Genomic DNA, 16,366 nt, shown 5'->3' with positions numbered 1-16,366 from the left:
ATGGAGTCTTCACTGTTCATTCCCTCTCACACTCGAACATGGCGGAAAAACGTACCAGACTCTGCTGTACACATTACATCAGCCATCGGCTTGTCATTAAATGGTACAATATGATGCACAGATTTCTGAATTTCCACATTTACTTTACTGATTTATCTACTTTCATCATTAGCAATGTATTCTAAAAAACACTGAAGATTGAAGTATAAGGTGTGTATGTGTGTGGTTACTATGAGTCTACAGTATCTCACTGCCCCCCCTTCTCAGGTGCGTAAATACTTGCTGATGTTGGACGTACGTAAGGATCATGTGAAGTTCTGGAGGCCTCAGGTGCTGCTGATGGTGGCCAACCCTCGCTCTAACATCGGCCTCATCACCTTCATTAACGACATCAAGAAGAGCGGCCTTTATGTCCTCGGACACGTCCAGATCGGAGACCTGGGTAAGAGTCCCGTTTGTCTCTGTGTAGGACTTGAACATTAACTCATTGATCATTACTGCAACAAAGTCCAATCCAATCTGAATTCAGAACTCATCTGTGAAACAGCATCAGACACGTGACGACTCTGAGTGATCGTTTTTAACTTTTTTTTTTTTATTTCTCCTTCCGGTACAGTCACAGATGCATTTATAAACATAATTCAGCTTTAATAATCAAACTGTGTTCTGAAGGTGTTGATGGCATGCTCGTGACTGAATGTCTGTCTCACGGTCAGGTTGGATTTGTTTCAGCTCTGCATGCTGCTTTACTTTCAGCTTGTAATACCGTGATAATGAGATTTACTTAAAACATTCATTGTGAAAAAGTTAACGATATGTAGAGACTTTTGTGTCACGTTTTTGTGTTTGTCACAAGTCGATTAACAGTGAGATACTAACCATCATATTTTTAGATGAGGTTCCCATACTGAGAAGATTTCAAACCATAACGCTGGTCATCATGATGTAGCAACAGTTTGCATTTATTTTCACTGAGATTTTGGAAATGTTCATGAAAGTCCTGAAGTGTGTGTGTGTGTGTGTTTGCTTGCTCTGTAGCCATCCTTCCCTCCGACCCTCTGCAGTGTCAGTACGACTCGTGGCTCTCCCTGGTGGATCACCTGAACATTAAAGCCTTCGTTAACCTGACGTTAGCTGGCTCTGTGCGACACGGAGTGCAGCACCTGCTCTTCATCTCTGGACTCGGTTAGCACACACACACTTATTTTTTTTGCCAGATAAGGTTTCTATATGAATTTGAATGTAGAATTAAAGTTGGGATTTAAAAAATGGTCTGGTGCTGAAAGCATGCTAAAGGTATAAACAGTAGTGGAGGATGTGAAATGTAGCAAAGGTGCCAGTATTTATGATTTACCTCTATCATTTTGGATGTTTGACCTGTTGCCATGGTAATGCTTGTAGCATTCTGAAAAGGTTTCTGCTTTTTCCAATGCAAGTAAAATACTTCCAGCGAAAAAAGACAAGTCACGGCTCGGGGAAAGGACACGCGATGAGAGATGTGTCTTTGTGAACTTTGACCTGTGAATTCCTGAATCTCATGAGCCGATAGAAAACAAGAAGACCTGACTGTGTTCTAGCCATCTTGCCCACAGACACATGACATGTTTTTCTCTTTACCTGCTAGAACATTCCTTTTAGGGAAACCTGTAGACCTTTATGTAGCCTCGTTTTCTCATTGGATTACGCTGCTAGGTTTTAATCATATTTAAAAATATGCAAAAGCACAGTCCGATGTTGCGTACATCTAGGATACAGAACCTACATTTCATTTGTTTATAGTTACAGTAAGCACTAAAAAAACTCAACTTGTCATATTCCTTCTCTGTCCTGAAGATAAAAGTTAAAGTTACAGCTTTTCCTCTGGCTGTGAATCTCTCATCCAATCAGAATCCAGAGTTTAACGGCGTGTGGTGTAACAACTCTCTATCGTTCTTTGTTGGTTCTTTTCTCCCAGGTGGTATGAGACCAAACACGTTGGTTCTGGGTTTCTATGATGACATTCCTCCTCAGGACCAGCTCCAAGATCGCTCGTTCCACTCCAGCAGATCTGTGGAGAGCCCCATTTTTTCGGAAGACCCAGAAGATCCGCTTTTTCATTTCCCTCCCTTGCGTGGCAGCATAGACGGAGCCTGGCAGGGGAAAGCAATCGGCCCTCAGGAATATGTCAGCGTGATTGCGGACGCCGTGAAGATGCTGAAGAACGTGGCGTTGGCGAGGTACTTCTGCCAGTTCGACCACACCCGAGCCCATCAGGGTGGCGTCTTCGTGGACGTGTGGCCCGTCAACCTGCTCCGACCCGACAGCTGCTCTTACGTCGACACGTGCTCGCTGTTCCTTCTCCAGTTGGCCTGCATCCTCAACATGACCAGGGCATGGCAGAAGGCCAGGCTCCGCCTCTTCCTGTGTGTGGAGACAGGGCGCAGTCTGAAGGAGGCGGAACGTAAGCTGGGGCAGCTGCTGAAGGAGCTCCGGATGAAGGCGGCCATCTACACGGTGCCGTGGGACACTCAGGTGGCGCTGCACTGGCAGAGACAGAGCAGTTCGAGGAAAAGGAAGAAGAATGGAGAAGAGACGGAGGAAGATTTGGATCTAGTAGAGGAGGAGGAGTCAGAAGAGGAGGAGTATGCTAACGGTTACCACAGCAACACTTCTCGTCTGACTGACGACTACTTACTCGCTGTTAATAGGCTGATCAGTGACCAGCCCTGCCCGCCCCCTGCCGTGCGTTTCCTGTATTTGCCCCGCCCACCCGCTGACACACGCCGCTACTGTGATTACCTGCATCAGCTGGAGCTGCTAAGCCGTGACCTCGGACCCACTCTACTTATCCACGGGGTCACGCCTGTCATCACCACTGACCTTTGACCTGTGACCTTTACCAGGTACCAAGCTGATACCGAAAAATATACAGTGACCAGTAGCAGGGTGTGTTGAATACTATGCTTTAGTTTCACTGGAAAAAAGCTCTTCCTTTTATTTTTTTTCCCTGTTCTATCTTTTTCTTTCTCTTTTTATTTTTCCTTCCTTTATTTTCCCCATTTCTCTCCTGATCCTCGTGATGATTTCTCACTCGGTGATGGAGGACGCTATGTGTAAATATTAACAGGACCTCTCTCTGCTGTCAAATAGGAACATGTCTGGACCAGGGAGTTTCTTGGAAAATTCCTGGATTGAAATATGATGTAAACAATAATACTAAAAATGACTACAGATACACATTTTTATTAAAATATTCAAATCCTTCAGTCCAGCGTTCGACTCAGCATTACGTTTCACAGGATTAACTCCAGTAAAGACATCACGTCAGTATAAACTCACAGTTAAATATTGGTTAAAAATCTATTTTTAATCGTTTTTTACTGAGTAAATGGCTGTGCAGGGTTTTATTCTAGGATGTAAAAGCACGCGCACACACACACACACAGAGTGACCAGTATGATCTCCAACAATCAGATTAACACAGAGAGACGTGCAATTATTTATTTATTTCTGTATAGTAGAGCTGCAGATGAAACACATGGTATAGCATCACTGTGTGTGTGAGTGTGTGTGTGTGTGTCTGTGTGTGTGTCTGTGTGTGAGTGTGTCTGTGTGTGAGTGTGTGTGTCTGTGTGTGTGTGAGTGTGTCTGTGTGTGAGTGTGTCTGTGTGTGAGTGTGTGTGTCTGTGTGTGAGTGTGTGTGTCTGTGTGTGTGTGAGTGTGTCTGTGTGTGAGTGTGTCTGTGTGTGTCTGTGTGTGAGTGTGTGTGTGTGAGTGTGTCTGTGTGTGTGTGTGTCTGTGTGTGTGTGAGTGTGTCTGTGTGTGAGTGTGTCTGTGTGTGTCTGTGTGTGAGTGTGTGTGTGTGTGTCTGTGTGTGTGTCTGTGTGTGAGTGTGTCTGTGTGTGAGTGTGTGTGTCTGTGTGTGAGTGTGTGTGTCTGTGTGTGAGTGTGTCTGTGTGTGAGTGTGTCTGTGTGTGAGTGTGTCTGTGTGTGTGTGAGTGTGTCTGTGTGTGTGTGTGTGTGTGTGTGTGTCTGTGTGTCTGTGTGTGTGTGTGTCTGTGTGTGAGTGTGTCTGTGTGTCTGTGTGTGTCTGTGTGTGAGTGTGTCTGTGTGTGTGTGTGTGGGTCTGTGTGTGTGAGTGGGTCTGTGTGTGTGAGTGGGTCTGTGTGTGTGAGTGGGTCTGTGTCTGTGTGTGTGTCTGTGTGTGAGTTTGTGTGTGTGTGTCAGTGTGTCTGTGTGTGAGTGTGTGTCTGTGTGTGTGTCTGTGTGTGAGTGAGTTTGTGTCTGTGTGTGAGTGAGTTTGTGTCTGTGTGAGTGAGTTTGTGTCTGTGTGAGTGAGTTTGTGTCTGTGTGAGTGAGTTTGTGTGTGTGTGTGTGAGTGAGTTTGTGAGTGAGTTTGTGTGTGAGTGAGTGAGTTTGTGTGAGTGAGTGAGTTTGTGTGTGTGAGTGAGTGAGTTTGTGTCTGTGTGAGTGAGTGAGTTTGTGTGTGTGTGAGTGAGTTTGTGTGAGTGAGTGAGTTTGTGTGTGAGTGAGTGAGTTTGTGTGTGAGTGAGTGAGTTTGTGTGAGTGAGTGAGTTTGTGTGTGAGTGAGTGAGTTTGTGTGTGAGTGAGTGAGTTTGTGTGTGAGTGAGTTTGTGTCTGTGTGAGTGAGTGAGTTTGTGTGTGTGAGTGAGTGAGTTTGTGTGTGAGTGAGTGAGTTTGTGTGTGAGTGAGTGAGTTTGTGTGTGTGTGAGTGAGTTTGTGTGTGAGTGAGTTTGTGTCTGTGTGAGTGAGTTTGTGTGAGTGAGTGAGTTTGTGTGTGAGTGAGTGAGTTTGTGTGAGTGAGTGAGTTTGTGTGTGAGTGAGTGAGTTTGTGTGTGAGTGAGTGAGTTTGTGTGTGAGTGAGTTTGTGTCTGTGTGAGTGAGTGAGTTTGTGTGTGTGAGTGAGTGAGTTTGTGTGTGTGTGAGTGAGTTTGTGTGTGTGAGTGAGTTTGTGTGTGAGTGAGTTTGTGTCTGTGTGAGTGAGTGAGTTTGTGTGTGAGTGAGTGAGTTTGTGTGTGTGTGAGTTTGTGTCTGTGTGTGTGTGTGTGAGTGAGTTTGTGTGTGAGTGAGTGAGTTTGTGTGTGAGTGAGTGAGTTTGTGTGTGAGTGAGTTTGTGTCTGTGTGTGTGTGTGTGTGAGTTTGTGTGTGTGAGTGAGTTTGTGTGTGTGAGTGAGTGAGTTTGTGTGTGTGAGTGAGTTTGTGTGTGAGTGAGTTTGTGTCTGTGTGTGTGTGTGAGTGAGTTTGTGTGTGAGTGAGTGAGTTTGTGTGTGAGTGAGTGAGTTTGTGTGTGAGTGAGTTTGTGTCTGTGTGTGTGTGTGTGAGTGAGTTTGTGTGTGAGTGAGTTTGTGTGTGAGTGAGTTTGTGTGTGAGTGAGTTTGTGTGTGAGTGAGTTTGTGTGTGTGAGTGAGTTTGTGTGTGAGTGAGTTTGTGTCTGTGTGAGTGAGTGAGTTTGTGTGTGTGTGAGTGAGTTTGTGTGTGAGTGAGTTTGTGTCTGTGTGTGTGTGTGTGAGTGAGTTTGTGTGTGTGAGTGAGTTTGTGTGTGAGTGAGTTTGTGTGTGTGTGAGTGAGTTTGTGTGTGAGTGAGTTTGTGTGTGTGAGTGAGTGAGTTTGTGTGTGTGAGTGAGTTTGTGTGTGAGTGAGTGAGTTTGTGTGTGTGAGTGAGTGAGTTTGTGTGAGTGAGTGAGTTTGTGTGTGAGTGAGTGAGTGAGTTTGTGTCTGTGTGAGTGAGTGAGTTTGTGTGTGAGTGAGTGAGTTTGTGTGTGAGTGAGTGAGTTTGTGTGTGAGTGAGTGAGTTTGTGTGTGAGTGAGTTTGTGTCTGTGTGAGTGAGTGAGTTTGTGTGTGAGTGAGTTTGTGTCTGTGTGAGTGAGTGAGTTTGTGTGTGAGTGAGTGAGTTTGTGTGTGAGTGAGTGAGTTTGTGTGTGAGTGAGTGAGTTTGTGTGTGAGTGAGTGAGTTTGTGTGTGAGTGAGTGAGTTTGTGTGTGTGTGAGTGAGTTTGTGTCTGTGTGAGTGAGTGAGTTTGTGTGTGAGTGAGTGAGTTTGTGTGTGAGTGAGTGAGTTTGTGTGTGAGTGAGTGAGTTTGTGTGTGTGTGAGTGAGTTTGTGTGAGTGAGTGAGTGAGTTTGTGTGAGAGTGAGTGAGTGAGTTTGTGTGTGAGTGAGTGAGTTTGTGTGTGAGTGAGTGAGTTTGTGTGAGTGAGTGAGTTTGTGTGTGAGTGAGTGAGTTTGTGTGTGTGTGAGTGAGTTTGTGTGTGAGTGAGTGAGTTTGTGTGTGAGTGAGTTTGTGTGTGAGTGAGTGAGTTTGTGTGTGAGTGAGTTTGTGTCTGTGTGAGTGAGTTTGTGTGTGTGAGTGAGTTTGTGTGTGAGTGAGTGAGTTTGTGTGTGAGTGAGTTTGTGTCTGTGTGTGTGTGTGTGAGTGAGTTTGTGTGTGTGAGTGAGTGAGTTTGTGTGTGAGTGAGTTTGTGTCTGTGTGTGTGTGTGTGAGTGAGTTTGTGTGTGAGTGAGTTTGTGTGTGAGTGAGTGAGTTTGTGTGAATGAGTGAGTTTGTGTGTGAGTGAGTGAGTTTGTGTCTGTGTGAGTGAGTTTGTGTGTGTGAGTGAGTTTGTGTGTGAGTGAGTTTGTGTCTGTGTGTGTGTGTGTGAGTGAGTTTGTGTGTGAGTGAGTTTGTGTCTGTGTGTGTGTGTGAGTGAGTTTGTGTGTGAGTGAGTGAGTTTGTGTGTGAGTGAGTGAGTTTGTGTGTGAGTGAGTTTGTGTCTGTGTGAGTGAGTGAGTTTGTGTGTGTGTGAGTGAGTTTGTGTGTGAGTGAGTTTGTGTCTGTGTGTGTGTGTGTGAGTGAGTTTGTGTGTGTGAGTGAGTTTGTGTGTGAGTGAGTTTGTGTGTGTGTGAGTGAGTTTGTGTGTGTGAGTGAGTGAGTTTGTGTGTGTGAGTGAGTTTGTGTGTGAGTGAGTGAGTTTGTGTGTGTGAGTGAGTGAGTTTGTGTGAGTGAGTGAGTTTGTGTGTGAGTGAGTGAGTGAGTTTGTGTGTGATTGTGTGTGTGAGTTTGTGTGTGTGTGTGTGAGTTTGTGTGTGTGTGTGTGACAGTGAGTGTGTGTGTGTGACAGTGAGTGTGTGACTGAGTGTGCATGTTTGTGTGTGTGTGTGACAGTGAGTGAGTGTGTGTGACAGTGAGTGTGTGTGTGTGTATGACAGTGAGTGAGTGTGTGTGTGTGACAGTGAGTGAGTGTGTGTGTGACAGTGAGTGTGTGTGTGTGTGTGAGTGTGTGTGTGTGACAGTGAGTGTGTGTGTGTGTGACAGTGAGTGTGTGTGACAGTGAGTGTGTGTGTGTGTGTGTGTGAGACAGTGAGTGAGTGTGTGTGTGTGACAGTGAGTGAGTGTGTGTGTGTGTGACAGTGAGTGAGTGTGTGTGTGTGACAGTGAGTGAGTGTGTGTGTGTGACAGTGAGTGAGTGTGTGTGACAGTGAGTGAGTGAGTGTGTGTGACAGTGAGTGAGTGAGTGTGTGTGACAGTGAGTGAGTGTGTGTGTGTGAGTGAGTGAGTTTGTGTGTGAGTGAGTGAGTTTGTGTGTGTGAGTGAGTGAGTTTGTGTGTGAGTGAGTGAGTTTGTGTGTGTGTGTGACAGTGAGTGACAGTGACAGTGAGTGTGTGTGTGAGACAGTGAGTGAGTGTGTGAGACAGTATGTGTGTGACTGAGTGTGCATGTTTGTGTGTGTGTGTGACAGTGAGTAAGTGTGTGTGACAGTGAGTGTGTGTGACAGTGAGTGTGTGTGTGTGTGTGACAGTGAGTGAGTGTGTGTGTGTGTGACAGTGAGTGAGTGTGTGTGTGTGACAGTGAGTGAGTGTGTGTGTGTGTGACAGTGAGTGAGTGTGTGTGTGTGACAGTGAGTGAGTGTGTGTGTATGACAGTGAGTGAGTGTGTGTGTGTGACAGTGAGTGAGTGTGTGTGTGTGTGACAGTGAGTGTGTGTGTGTGTGACAGTGAGTGTGTGTGACAGTGAGTGAGTGTGTGTGTGTGACAGTGAGTGTGTGTGTGTGTGAGACAGTGAGTGAGTGTGTGTGTATGACAGTGAGTGTGTGAGTGTGTGAGACAGTATGTGTGTGACTGAGTGTGTGTGTTTGTGTGTGTGTGTGACAGTGAGTGTGTGTGTGTGACAGTGAGTGAGTGTGTGTGACAGTGAGTGTGTGTGTGTGTGTGTGTGTGTGTGTGTGACAGTGAGTGTGTGTGTGTGTGACAGTGAGTGTGTGTGTGTGTGACAGTGAGTGAGTGTGTGTGTGTGACAGTGAGTGTGTGTGTGTGCCAGTGAGTGTGTGTGTGTGAGACAGTGAGTGAGTGTGTGTGTATGACAGTGAGTGTGTGAGACAGTATGTGTGTGACTGAGTGTGTGTGTTTGTGTGTGTGTATGACAGTGAGTGTGTGAGTGTGACAGTGAGTGACAGTGAGTGTGTGACAGTGAGTGAGTGTGTGTGTGTGACAGTGAGTGAGTGTGTGTGTGACAGTGAGTGAGTGTGTGTGTGACAGTGAGTGAGTGTGTGTGTGTGACAGTGAGTGTGTGTGTGACAGTGAGTGAGTGTGTGTGTGTGAGTGTGTGTGTGTGTGTGTGTGTGACAGTGAGTGTGTGTGTGTGTGTGTGTGAGTGTGTGTGTGTGTGACAGTGAGTGACAGTGTGACAGTGAGTGTGTGTGTGTGACAGTGAGTGTGTGTGTGTGACAGTGAGTGTGTGTGTGTGTGACAGTGAGTGTGTGTGTGTGTGTGTGACAGTGAGTGTGTGTGTGTGTGACAGTGAGTGTGAGTGTGTGTGTGTGACAGTGAGTGTGTGTGTGTGTGTGTGTGTGACAGTGAGTGTGTGTGTGTGTGTGTGTGTGTGACAGTGAGTGTGTGTGACAGTGAGTGTGTGTGTGTGTGACAGTGAGTGTGTGTGTGTGTGTGTGACAGTGAGTGTGTGTGTGTGTGTGTGACAGTGAGTGTGTGTGTGTGTGTGTGACAGTGAGTGTGTGTGTGTGTGTGTGACAGTGAGTGTGTGTGTGTGACAGTGAGTGTGTGTGTGTGACAGTGAGTGTGTGTGTGTGTGTGACAGTGAGTGTGTGTGTGACAGTGAGTGTGTGTGTGTGTGACAGTGAGTGTGTGTGTGTGACAGTGAGTGAGTGTGTGTGTGTGTGTGACAGTGAGTGTGTGTGTGTGTGTGACAGTGAGTGTGTTTGTGACAGTGAGTGTGTGTGTGTGTGACAGTGAGTGTGTGTGTGAGACAGTGAGTGTGTGTGTGTGACAGTGAGTGTGTGTGTGACAGTGAGTGTGTGTGTGACAGTGTGTGTGTGTGTGACAGTGAGTGTGTGACAGTGAGTGTGTGTGTGTGTGACAGTGAGTGAGTGTGTGTGTGTGTGTGACAGTGAGTGAGTGTGTGTGTGTGTGAGACAGTGTGTGAGTGTGTGTGTGTGTGTGTGTGTGAGACAGTGTGTGTGTGTGACAGTGAGTGTGTGTGTGTGTGACAGTGAGTGAGTGTGTGTGTGTGTGACAGTGAGTGAGTGTGTGTGTGTGTGACAGTGAGTGAGTGTGTGAGTGTGTGTGTGACAGTGAGTGTGTGTGTGTGAGACAGTATGTGTGTGACTGAGTGTGTGTTTGTGTGTGTGTGTGACAGTGAGTGAGTGTGTGTGTGTGTGACAGTGAGTGAGTGTGTGTGTGTGTGTGACAGTGAGTGTGTGTGTGTGTGTGTGTGTGTGACAGTGAGTGAGTGTGTGTGTGTGACAGTGTGTGTGTGTGTGACAGTGAGTGTGTGTGTGTGTGACAGTGAGTGAGTGTGTGTGTGTGTGTGACAGTGTGTGTGTGTGTGACAGTGAGTGTGTGTGTGTGTGACAGTGAGTGAGTGTGTGTGTGTGTGTGACAGTGAGTGTGTGTGACAGTTAAATTTTTACCAGTTAAACCATTTACTTTCCAGTTTCTATGAACTATTCCAGGTCTGTTTGCAAGGATTTAACTGAAATAGATGGTTTATAAACTGATAATGAGTCGTAAAGCTGTAATAACAGTGTTATTAATGCAGTCATGCTCTGATTATAGATCAGGGTGTAATATAACAGGAAGTGTCCAATTCCCCAGGACTGCATCATACAGCACTTTACATTTTTATCTATAATTATAAAAATCTAGAACTAAAAGTAGAATTAGATTTAAAAAAATCATTAATAATGCCCAAAAAGTGAGAGATTAATCCGTAAATTCCAGAGCGACTTGGGTTAAGGAAATTTAAATTCTATTTAAAGTAGAATTAAAGGTACAATTTCCTTAAAAATGTCTTGAATTTATCACTTAATGCCTCCAGAATTCCCAAAGACTAAAAATGATGATTTTGTAAATAAATTTGTATCCCCCCCCACTCAATTCTTTAATCAAATTCATTAGAGTTGTTATAAAGCGTTAGTTAACATGATAATAATAAAATTGATGGCTTTCTAAAGTGGAGATGCGATTTCTTGCTGTGTAAAAAGTGAGGTTCAGCAGTTTACACTCGTCCTCTTCGCAGCTGTAATAAATAAAACAAAAACAACCCCCTTTACTCAGAGGACTAATTCTAAAATGAATTTCAGCTTATGTTTATATTTAAAAAAAAGACTCGTGTAAGATTTGTGTAGTTTCTAAATGTAATTTAATACATAGACTCATTATAAATAAATAAATACACTAACGAATTTAATTAGTAATAAGTTTATTAACAGGTTTTCTCTCATGGTGGTGAGTTTATGACTCTGGAAGGAGGTTCCGAGTGTGACGCTCCACACGTGGCCGTTCTGTGACGTGTTTCTTTTCAAGACCCTGACACGTTTCCACTTACGGAGCACTTATCAGACACTTACTGTTGTTTTTATTTTAATGAAAATTACAGGCAGTGTTCAGTCGCTTGTGTCGCTCTGCGGCTCTGAGAGCAACAGCTGAAACTCCAAATGTTCATTTTGTGCTTCACAGACTTGGAACAACGCAGCGACACTTTCTACTCATCTCTCCTGTTTAAAGTTTCACACAGACAGAGGAGGATAAAATAACAGAAAATTACGCATCTCTCTGTACTGCTGCATGAATGCTGAGTGATTTTTATAAAATCGGCGCAGGACTTGTGATGAATCTGTGAAACGGAGTAACGGAACAAACCCGAAGGCGTGAACGAGTCGTGAGGCTTAAACAATTTCACTGGTGCATTCTATTTTCATGGTTTTTGTTAAAGAAGATTCTTTTTTTTTACAGATTTAACGAGTAATTTGACACTTTGATTTGATTTAGTGAAGGTGAGGGTTTCATTAGAATGTACATGTTAGTAGAATGTAGTTGGAGAATGAAGATGAACTTCAGTCTCCCCCTCATGCTGTGTGTGTTTTGGAGTCAGCTTTATCTCATGGTGCCTTGAAAATAACTTTGGAGTGACACTTTACATTAAACTTCAGTTCACTAAGGTTATTTACTGAATTTATGCACCTTAAAACTTCAGAGTGAATAAACCGATGTAAGAAATTTAACACCTGAATTTTTACACCTCTGTTAACATTTTTCCCTTCTTTTCTCTTTTGTTTGTCTTTCTTTGTTTCCTCCTTTTTCTACTCACTTCTAAGAAGTATTTTTTTACTTTCCTTCATCCTTTATTCTATTTTTATTATTTTATTTTCATTACTTTATTCTTTAATTTTCCATTTAAGTTCTTTCTTTCTTTCTTTCTGTAAGTAAATGTTAATGAAGTGCACATGCATTAATGTTTATTCAGTCCCTTACTAAAAATAAGTCGCTTAAATTAGCATAAATGAAATGTTAATAATTTCCTGAACTCTGGCCTTCAGGTGTAAATATTAAAATCTGATTTTCAGACTCTGTTCTGAATTCTAATGAAGTTCTGGAAGTTATTCAGCATGAGATGTTTTCCTCGCTGATGAGGATTGTGCTTTAATGTAGAAGTTAATTATTTAATAGAAACACATTCATGAAGGTTTGGAGTTAATGAAGATGTGAGATCAGTGACGTGAACTTTAATGTAAAGTGATAAACCTGAATATTTTACTTTGAGTGATATTGAAACCAAAGTGTGTGTGTGTGTGTGTGTGTGTGTGTGCACACGTGTGTGTTTTACCAATAATAATAATAATAATAATAATAATAAGTCTCCCATATGTTTACTACTAAAATATACTGAATGTACAACAAATTCTTTGGATATATTTTTTCAGGTGAAGATCTTTACAGACACAATGTACTCTCATTCTAAATAAAATTAAAGAGTGTTTGTTTACTATCAGTGTTCAGTATTTATTTTGATTTGAAGCATTGGGGGATTTAGTTTAAGAGGAGTTGGGATTTAGGGGAAAGGGTGTGGGGTGAGGTGGTGAGGGGTTTAGGAGTGGGGAGTTTGCAGTAAGGGGTTTGGCATACGGAGGTTGGGATTTGGGGTAAGGGGTAGGCTGTTTGGGTTAATGAGGTTGGGGTTTGAAATAAGGGACTGGGTGTTTCAGATAAGGGGGTGGGGGGTTTGGGGTAAGAAAATCGGTGGTTAGGATAAGGGGTGAGGTATTTGGGGTATGGGTTTTGGGGATTTGGGATAAGTGGCAGGGTATTTGGGGTGAGGAAAAGGAGGGTTTGGGGGCCAGTGGAGAGCTCACAGCACTCCACTTCCTTTACTAGACTTGGCGGTACTTAAAGTCTGAGAGATATTTATTGTGAATATAAGATGTGCGAAGCTGCTTCTAGTGAGCTAAAGTTTTCTCACTGTACACTTCATCACACACAACAAAGAAAGTACGAAAATAATAGCAATTTTATGTACAACTCGCACCAACACCTTACATAAATAGAGGAATAATAGAGGAAGTTGAGGTATGAGTCACTGTGAGGACGAGATGAAACAGCGCTGCTGGAAAGGCGTCATTGCTCTGGATGTAAGGCCGTTTGTGTGATATGGAAACATCTGGAATGAAAGAAGTGAAGGTTTTCCTGGCTTTTCTTATTGAACACTGTGTTCGAGTGAATAAATGCAGATTATCTTAGCACTTGTAATTACAAACCACAGCTAGTCTCTGAATGGCTAACTAAGCTGACTCGTGAACCACACGGTCAGCCCCAAAGCCACTGTGTGTGTGTGTGTGTGTGTGTGTGTGTGTGTGTGTGTGTGTGTAAAAAGGATGCTGAAGTCACCATGATTACCATCATTATCGCCATGGTGATATGAGATGCCATAAGCAACCCCGCTCAGTGAAGCACACTAAACACACACACACACTGCCCTCTCAAGTCCACTGTGAAATTCACAGAACTCTTGCTGACAATTTATGTTTTTGCATCTTTGTGTGTGTGTGTGTGTGTGTGTGAGATGGCAAGTGTATATATGTTTGTTTCGGTTTGAAGCCACAGGCAAATATGACATTTGTTCCAGTCATGCATCAGATGAGAAATTGGATAGTGTGTGTGCATGAGAGAGAGAGGGAGGTTGTCGTAAAGAGTTCATAAACTTGTATGATATGGACATATTTTTATCACACACACAGTTAACAGTTGTGTAACTGCTTCAGTGTGTTATTACCGTGTGTGTGTGTGTGTGTGTGTAGTTGTCCACAGATGGCTCGGTCAAACTTTCTGGAACATCATCCAGAGCGATAACAGATTTCTGAAAGCTTCTGAGTCACCCGGTCACGCTGCAGTTACACTCAGTCCTCAAGGGCAGCTGGCAGCAATGTGCCCCAACGTAGCGGGGCAGAACCCTGGTCAACACTAGTGTCTGCATGGAGGCAACCTCCAGGGCACCAAATGGTGCTCCAGCTGGAAATGGTGTAGGAGGGCTCTCCAGGGCAGTAGACTCCTCCCTCTAGGAGCCAGGGGGTTACCCTGACATCATGGTCTCTGAAACGCATTCTTAGAAAAAAGGTTCTGTAACGGTTCCTCGGCTTCTTCCGTACAGCTTGGAAGCCTTTCAGATAGAGAAGCACCAAAGTGGTGTTCTGCAAGAAGGACATCTGAAGAACTCTTAAAGGAACGATCCATCCTGATCGACTGAGACGCCAGCATACATAATAACATGATCTTCAGTTGTGTAAAACTTTTACTTTAGTCTTATCTTTTTTGTGTTTATTGGCAGTGATGTAGACACTTGTGAAGCTCCTTCTCAGAACAATCTGGATGTCTCGAAGGTGTGAACTGCATGCGGCTGATTTTAATAATCTGATTGTAGAGCTCAGAAAATCCACTTAATCAGCTGCGTAACCCGACTCTGAGTACCAGGAACTTTTCACATGTAAATATTGACATAAGACTCAAGGCTTTGTGTCTCGTTAGGGGAGAACCGTGGACTCTTAAACGAAATCTCTAAATCTTTAAGTGAAAGCTCGTAAGCCCGGCTGAGGAACTGACTCCCTGAGACCTACACACACACGTCCTCCTTCTTAGAACTTCTTGTCTCGCACACTGTCGGATTCTGACAGGGATTTATACACTTTGGCACGTTGCTCAGAGTGTTTGAAAATGGAGTCCATTTCCATTAAATGTGTGAAAGCACTGTGCATGACTCAAAGGGAATCAGTAAATGGCGGTTAAATTATGCACTTGCTCTGAATACTTACTCACGCTGTTATTTGTCTCAGTTATGTCAAGATGTTTTTTTTTCTGGACCTCTCTTTGAGTCGTGCGTAGTGCTCTCACATTTCATGGAAATGCACTCCATATTCAAAGACAGATCTCCACACAAAGTGCATAAATCTCTGTCAGAATCTTACGGCGTGAGACAGGAGGGAGGCGAGAGATCCTGAGTAGAAGGAAGTGAGCGTGTTTTCTGTTTCAGTGAACGGCAGTTTTACTAATCAAACACTAAAAACTTTCAAAATCTGTTAATCTCACGCTGCTGCCGAGTTCCGGACGCTGACTGGTCAGATGGTGTTGATCAGTGTTCTGTAACAGCAGCTCTGACAGCAGTGCAACTGCAAATCACAGGTTTCCTCGGCCTAATACGTTTTCGTTTCTATAGTAACAGCTCTTTCGAGATGGACACTCCACCTAAATGTATTTAAATAACGAAACAGAAGGAGAAAGGATCAGATGGAAGAAAAGGAAGGTGTCACCAGTGACAGAGCTTTGTAACAGTCAGAGGTAAAGGAAAACTTTACGTTTTCTGACATCTTCTGGACAGAGGAGTTTACATATATCTGTGTGTGTGTGTGTGTGTGTGTGTGTGTGTGTGTGTGTGTGTGTGTGTTTTAATAACTTCAAGAGAGAGAAAAAGAGAAGCTGGTGAGGGAAAGACAGAAGGTGAGGGGAGAAAGGCGGCTTTGTAGGATTTTAATGGATTTTGCATGTGTACATACCTCAGACAGCTCTCTCTCTCTCTCTCCCCCTCTCCCTCTCTGTCTCCCTCTCTCTCTCTCCCTCTCTCCCTCTCTCCCTCTCTGTCTCCCTCTCTCTCTCTCCCTCTCTGTCTCCCTCTCTCCCTCTCTGTCTCCCTCTCTCTCTCCCTCTCTCTCTCTCTCTCTCTCTCTCTCTCCCTCTCTCTCAGAGGTATATAGAGAGCGAGATGTGAGAGGTCATAGATACATGTTTATTTAACTTTCAGTTTCACTGCACACACACAGACATCAGGTTTCATTGTCAGTCAGGCACAGCAGTAACCCAAACACCACATACACACACACACTGAGCTATGGTGTGTGTGTTCCCTGTGCTACGCCTCAACAAATTTAATCTAGAAAGTCTTGTTGTTTTATACTCTCTCTTTCTCTCATGTCCATGTGGAAGAGCTGAAATGTTAACACTATCAGGAATGATAGCACTCATTATAGTAATAACAATTTAAAATCAAACAATTCCTTTAGCCGCATGGGCTCCAACACACACACACACACACACACACACACACAAAATACTGCACGCTATCTCAGAATGCTTTGCAAACACACCTGACTGTGAGAAAGTATAGTGAAGATGCACGTGGGTGTTGTTTAGACCTCATTAATGTAAAGGTGTAAAATCCAGTACCCATTAAGTGTAATTAAGCAGGAAGGAGTACGAACCTAATGAGCTCCCTGAAGTCTCTTCATTACTGACCATTACTCATCCACTACACACAACAAAGTTAATATACCTCCCTGATACCTCTCTCTCTCTCTCTCTCTCTCTCTCTCTCTCTCCCTCTCTCTCTCTCTCTCTCTCTCTCTCTCCCTCTCTCTCTCTCTCTCTCCCTCTCTCTCTCTCCCCCCCTCTCTCTCTCCCTCTCTCTCTCTCTCTCCCTCTCTCTCTCACCTCTCTCTCTCTCTCTCTCTCTCTCCCTCTCTCTCTCCCCCTCTCTCTCTCCCTCTCTCTCTCCCTCTCTCCCCCTCTCTCTTTCACTCTCTCTCTCTCTCTCTCTCTCTCTCTCTCTCTCTCTCTCC

At 44.0% G+C, this 16,366-nt stretch overlaps 1 protein-coding gene across 1 annotated transcript in view; it reads left to right on the top strand.

The window, feature by feature from the left end:
- zgc:153039 (uncharacterized protein LOC767698 homolog) overlaps nt 1-12,253 on the top strand; it is a 59,799-nt gene extending 47,546 nt beyond the window's left edge. The window contains exons 11-14 of the mRNA XM_058413240.1: nt 268-442; nt 1,039-1,185; nt 1,955-2,882; nt 10,947-12,253. Coding sequence (XP_058269223.1) covers nt 268-442; nt 1,039-1,185; nt 1,955-2,865 — 1,233 coding nt within the window. The 3' untranslated portion in view covers nt 2,866-2,882; nt 10,947-12,253. The remainder of the gene's footprint in view (nt 1-267; nt 443-1,038; nt 1,186-1,954; nt 2,883-10,946) is intronic.
- Nucleotides 12,254-16,366: the final 4,113 nt, after the last annotated feature.

Source organism: Hemibagrus wyckioides, linkage group LG17 (genome assembly GCF_019097595.1).
Source record: "Hemibagrus wyckioides isolate EC202008001 linkage group LG17, SWU_Hwy_1.0, whole genome shotgun sequence".
NCBI lineage: Eukaryota > Metazoa > Chordata > Actinopteri > Siluriformes > Bagridae > Hemibagrus > Hemibagrus wyckioides.
This window is presented reverse-complemented; position numbering and strand designations above follow the sequence as displayed.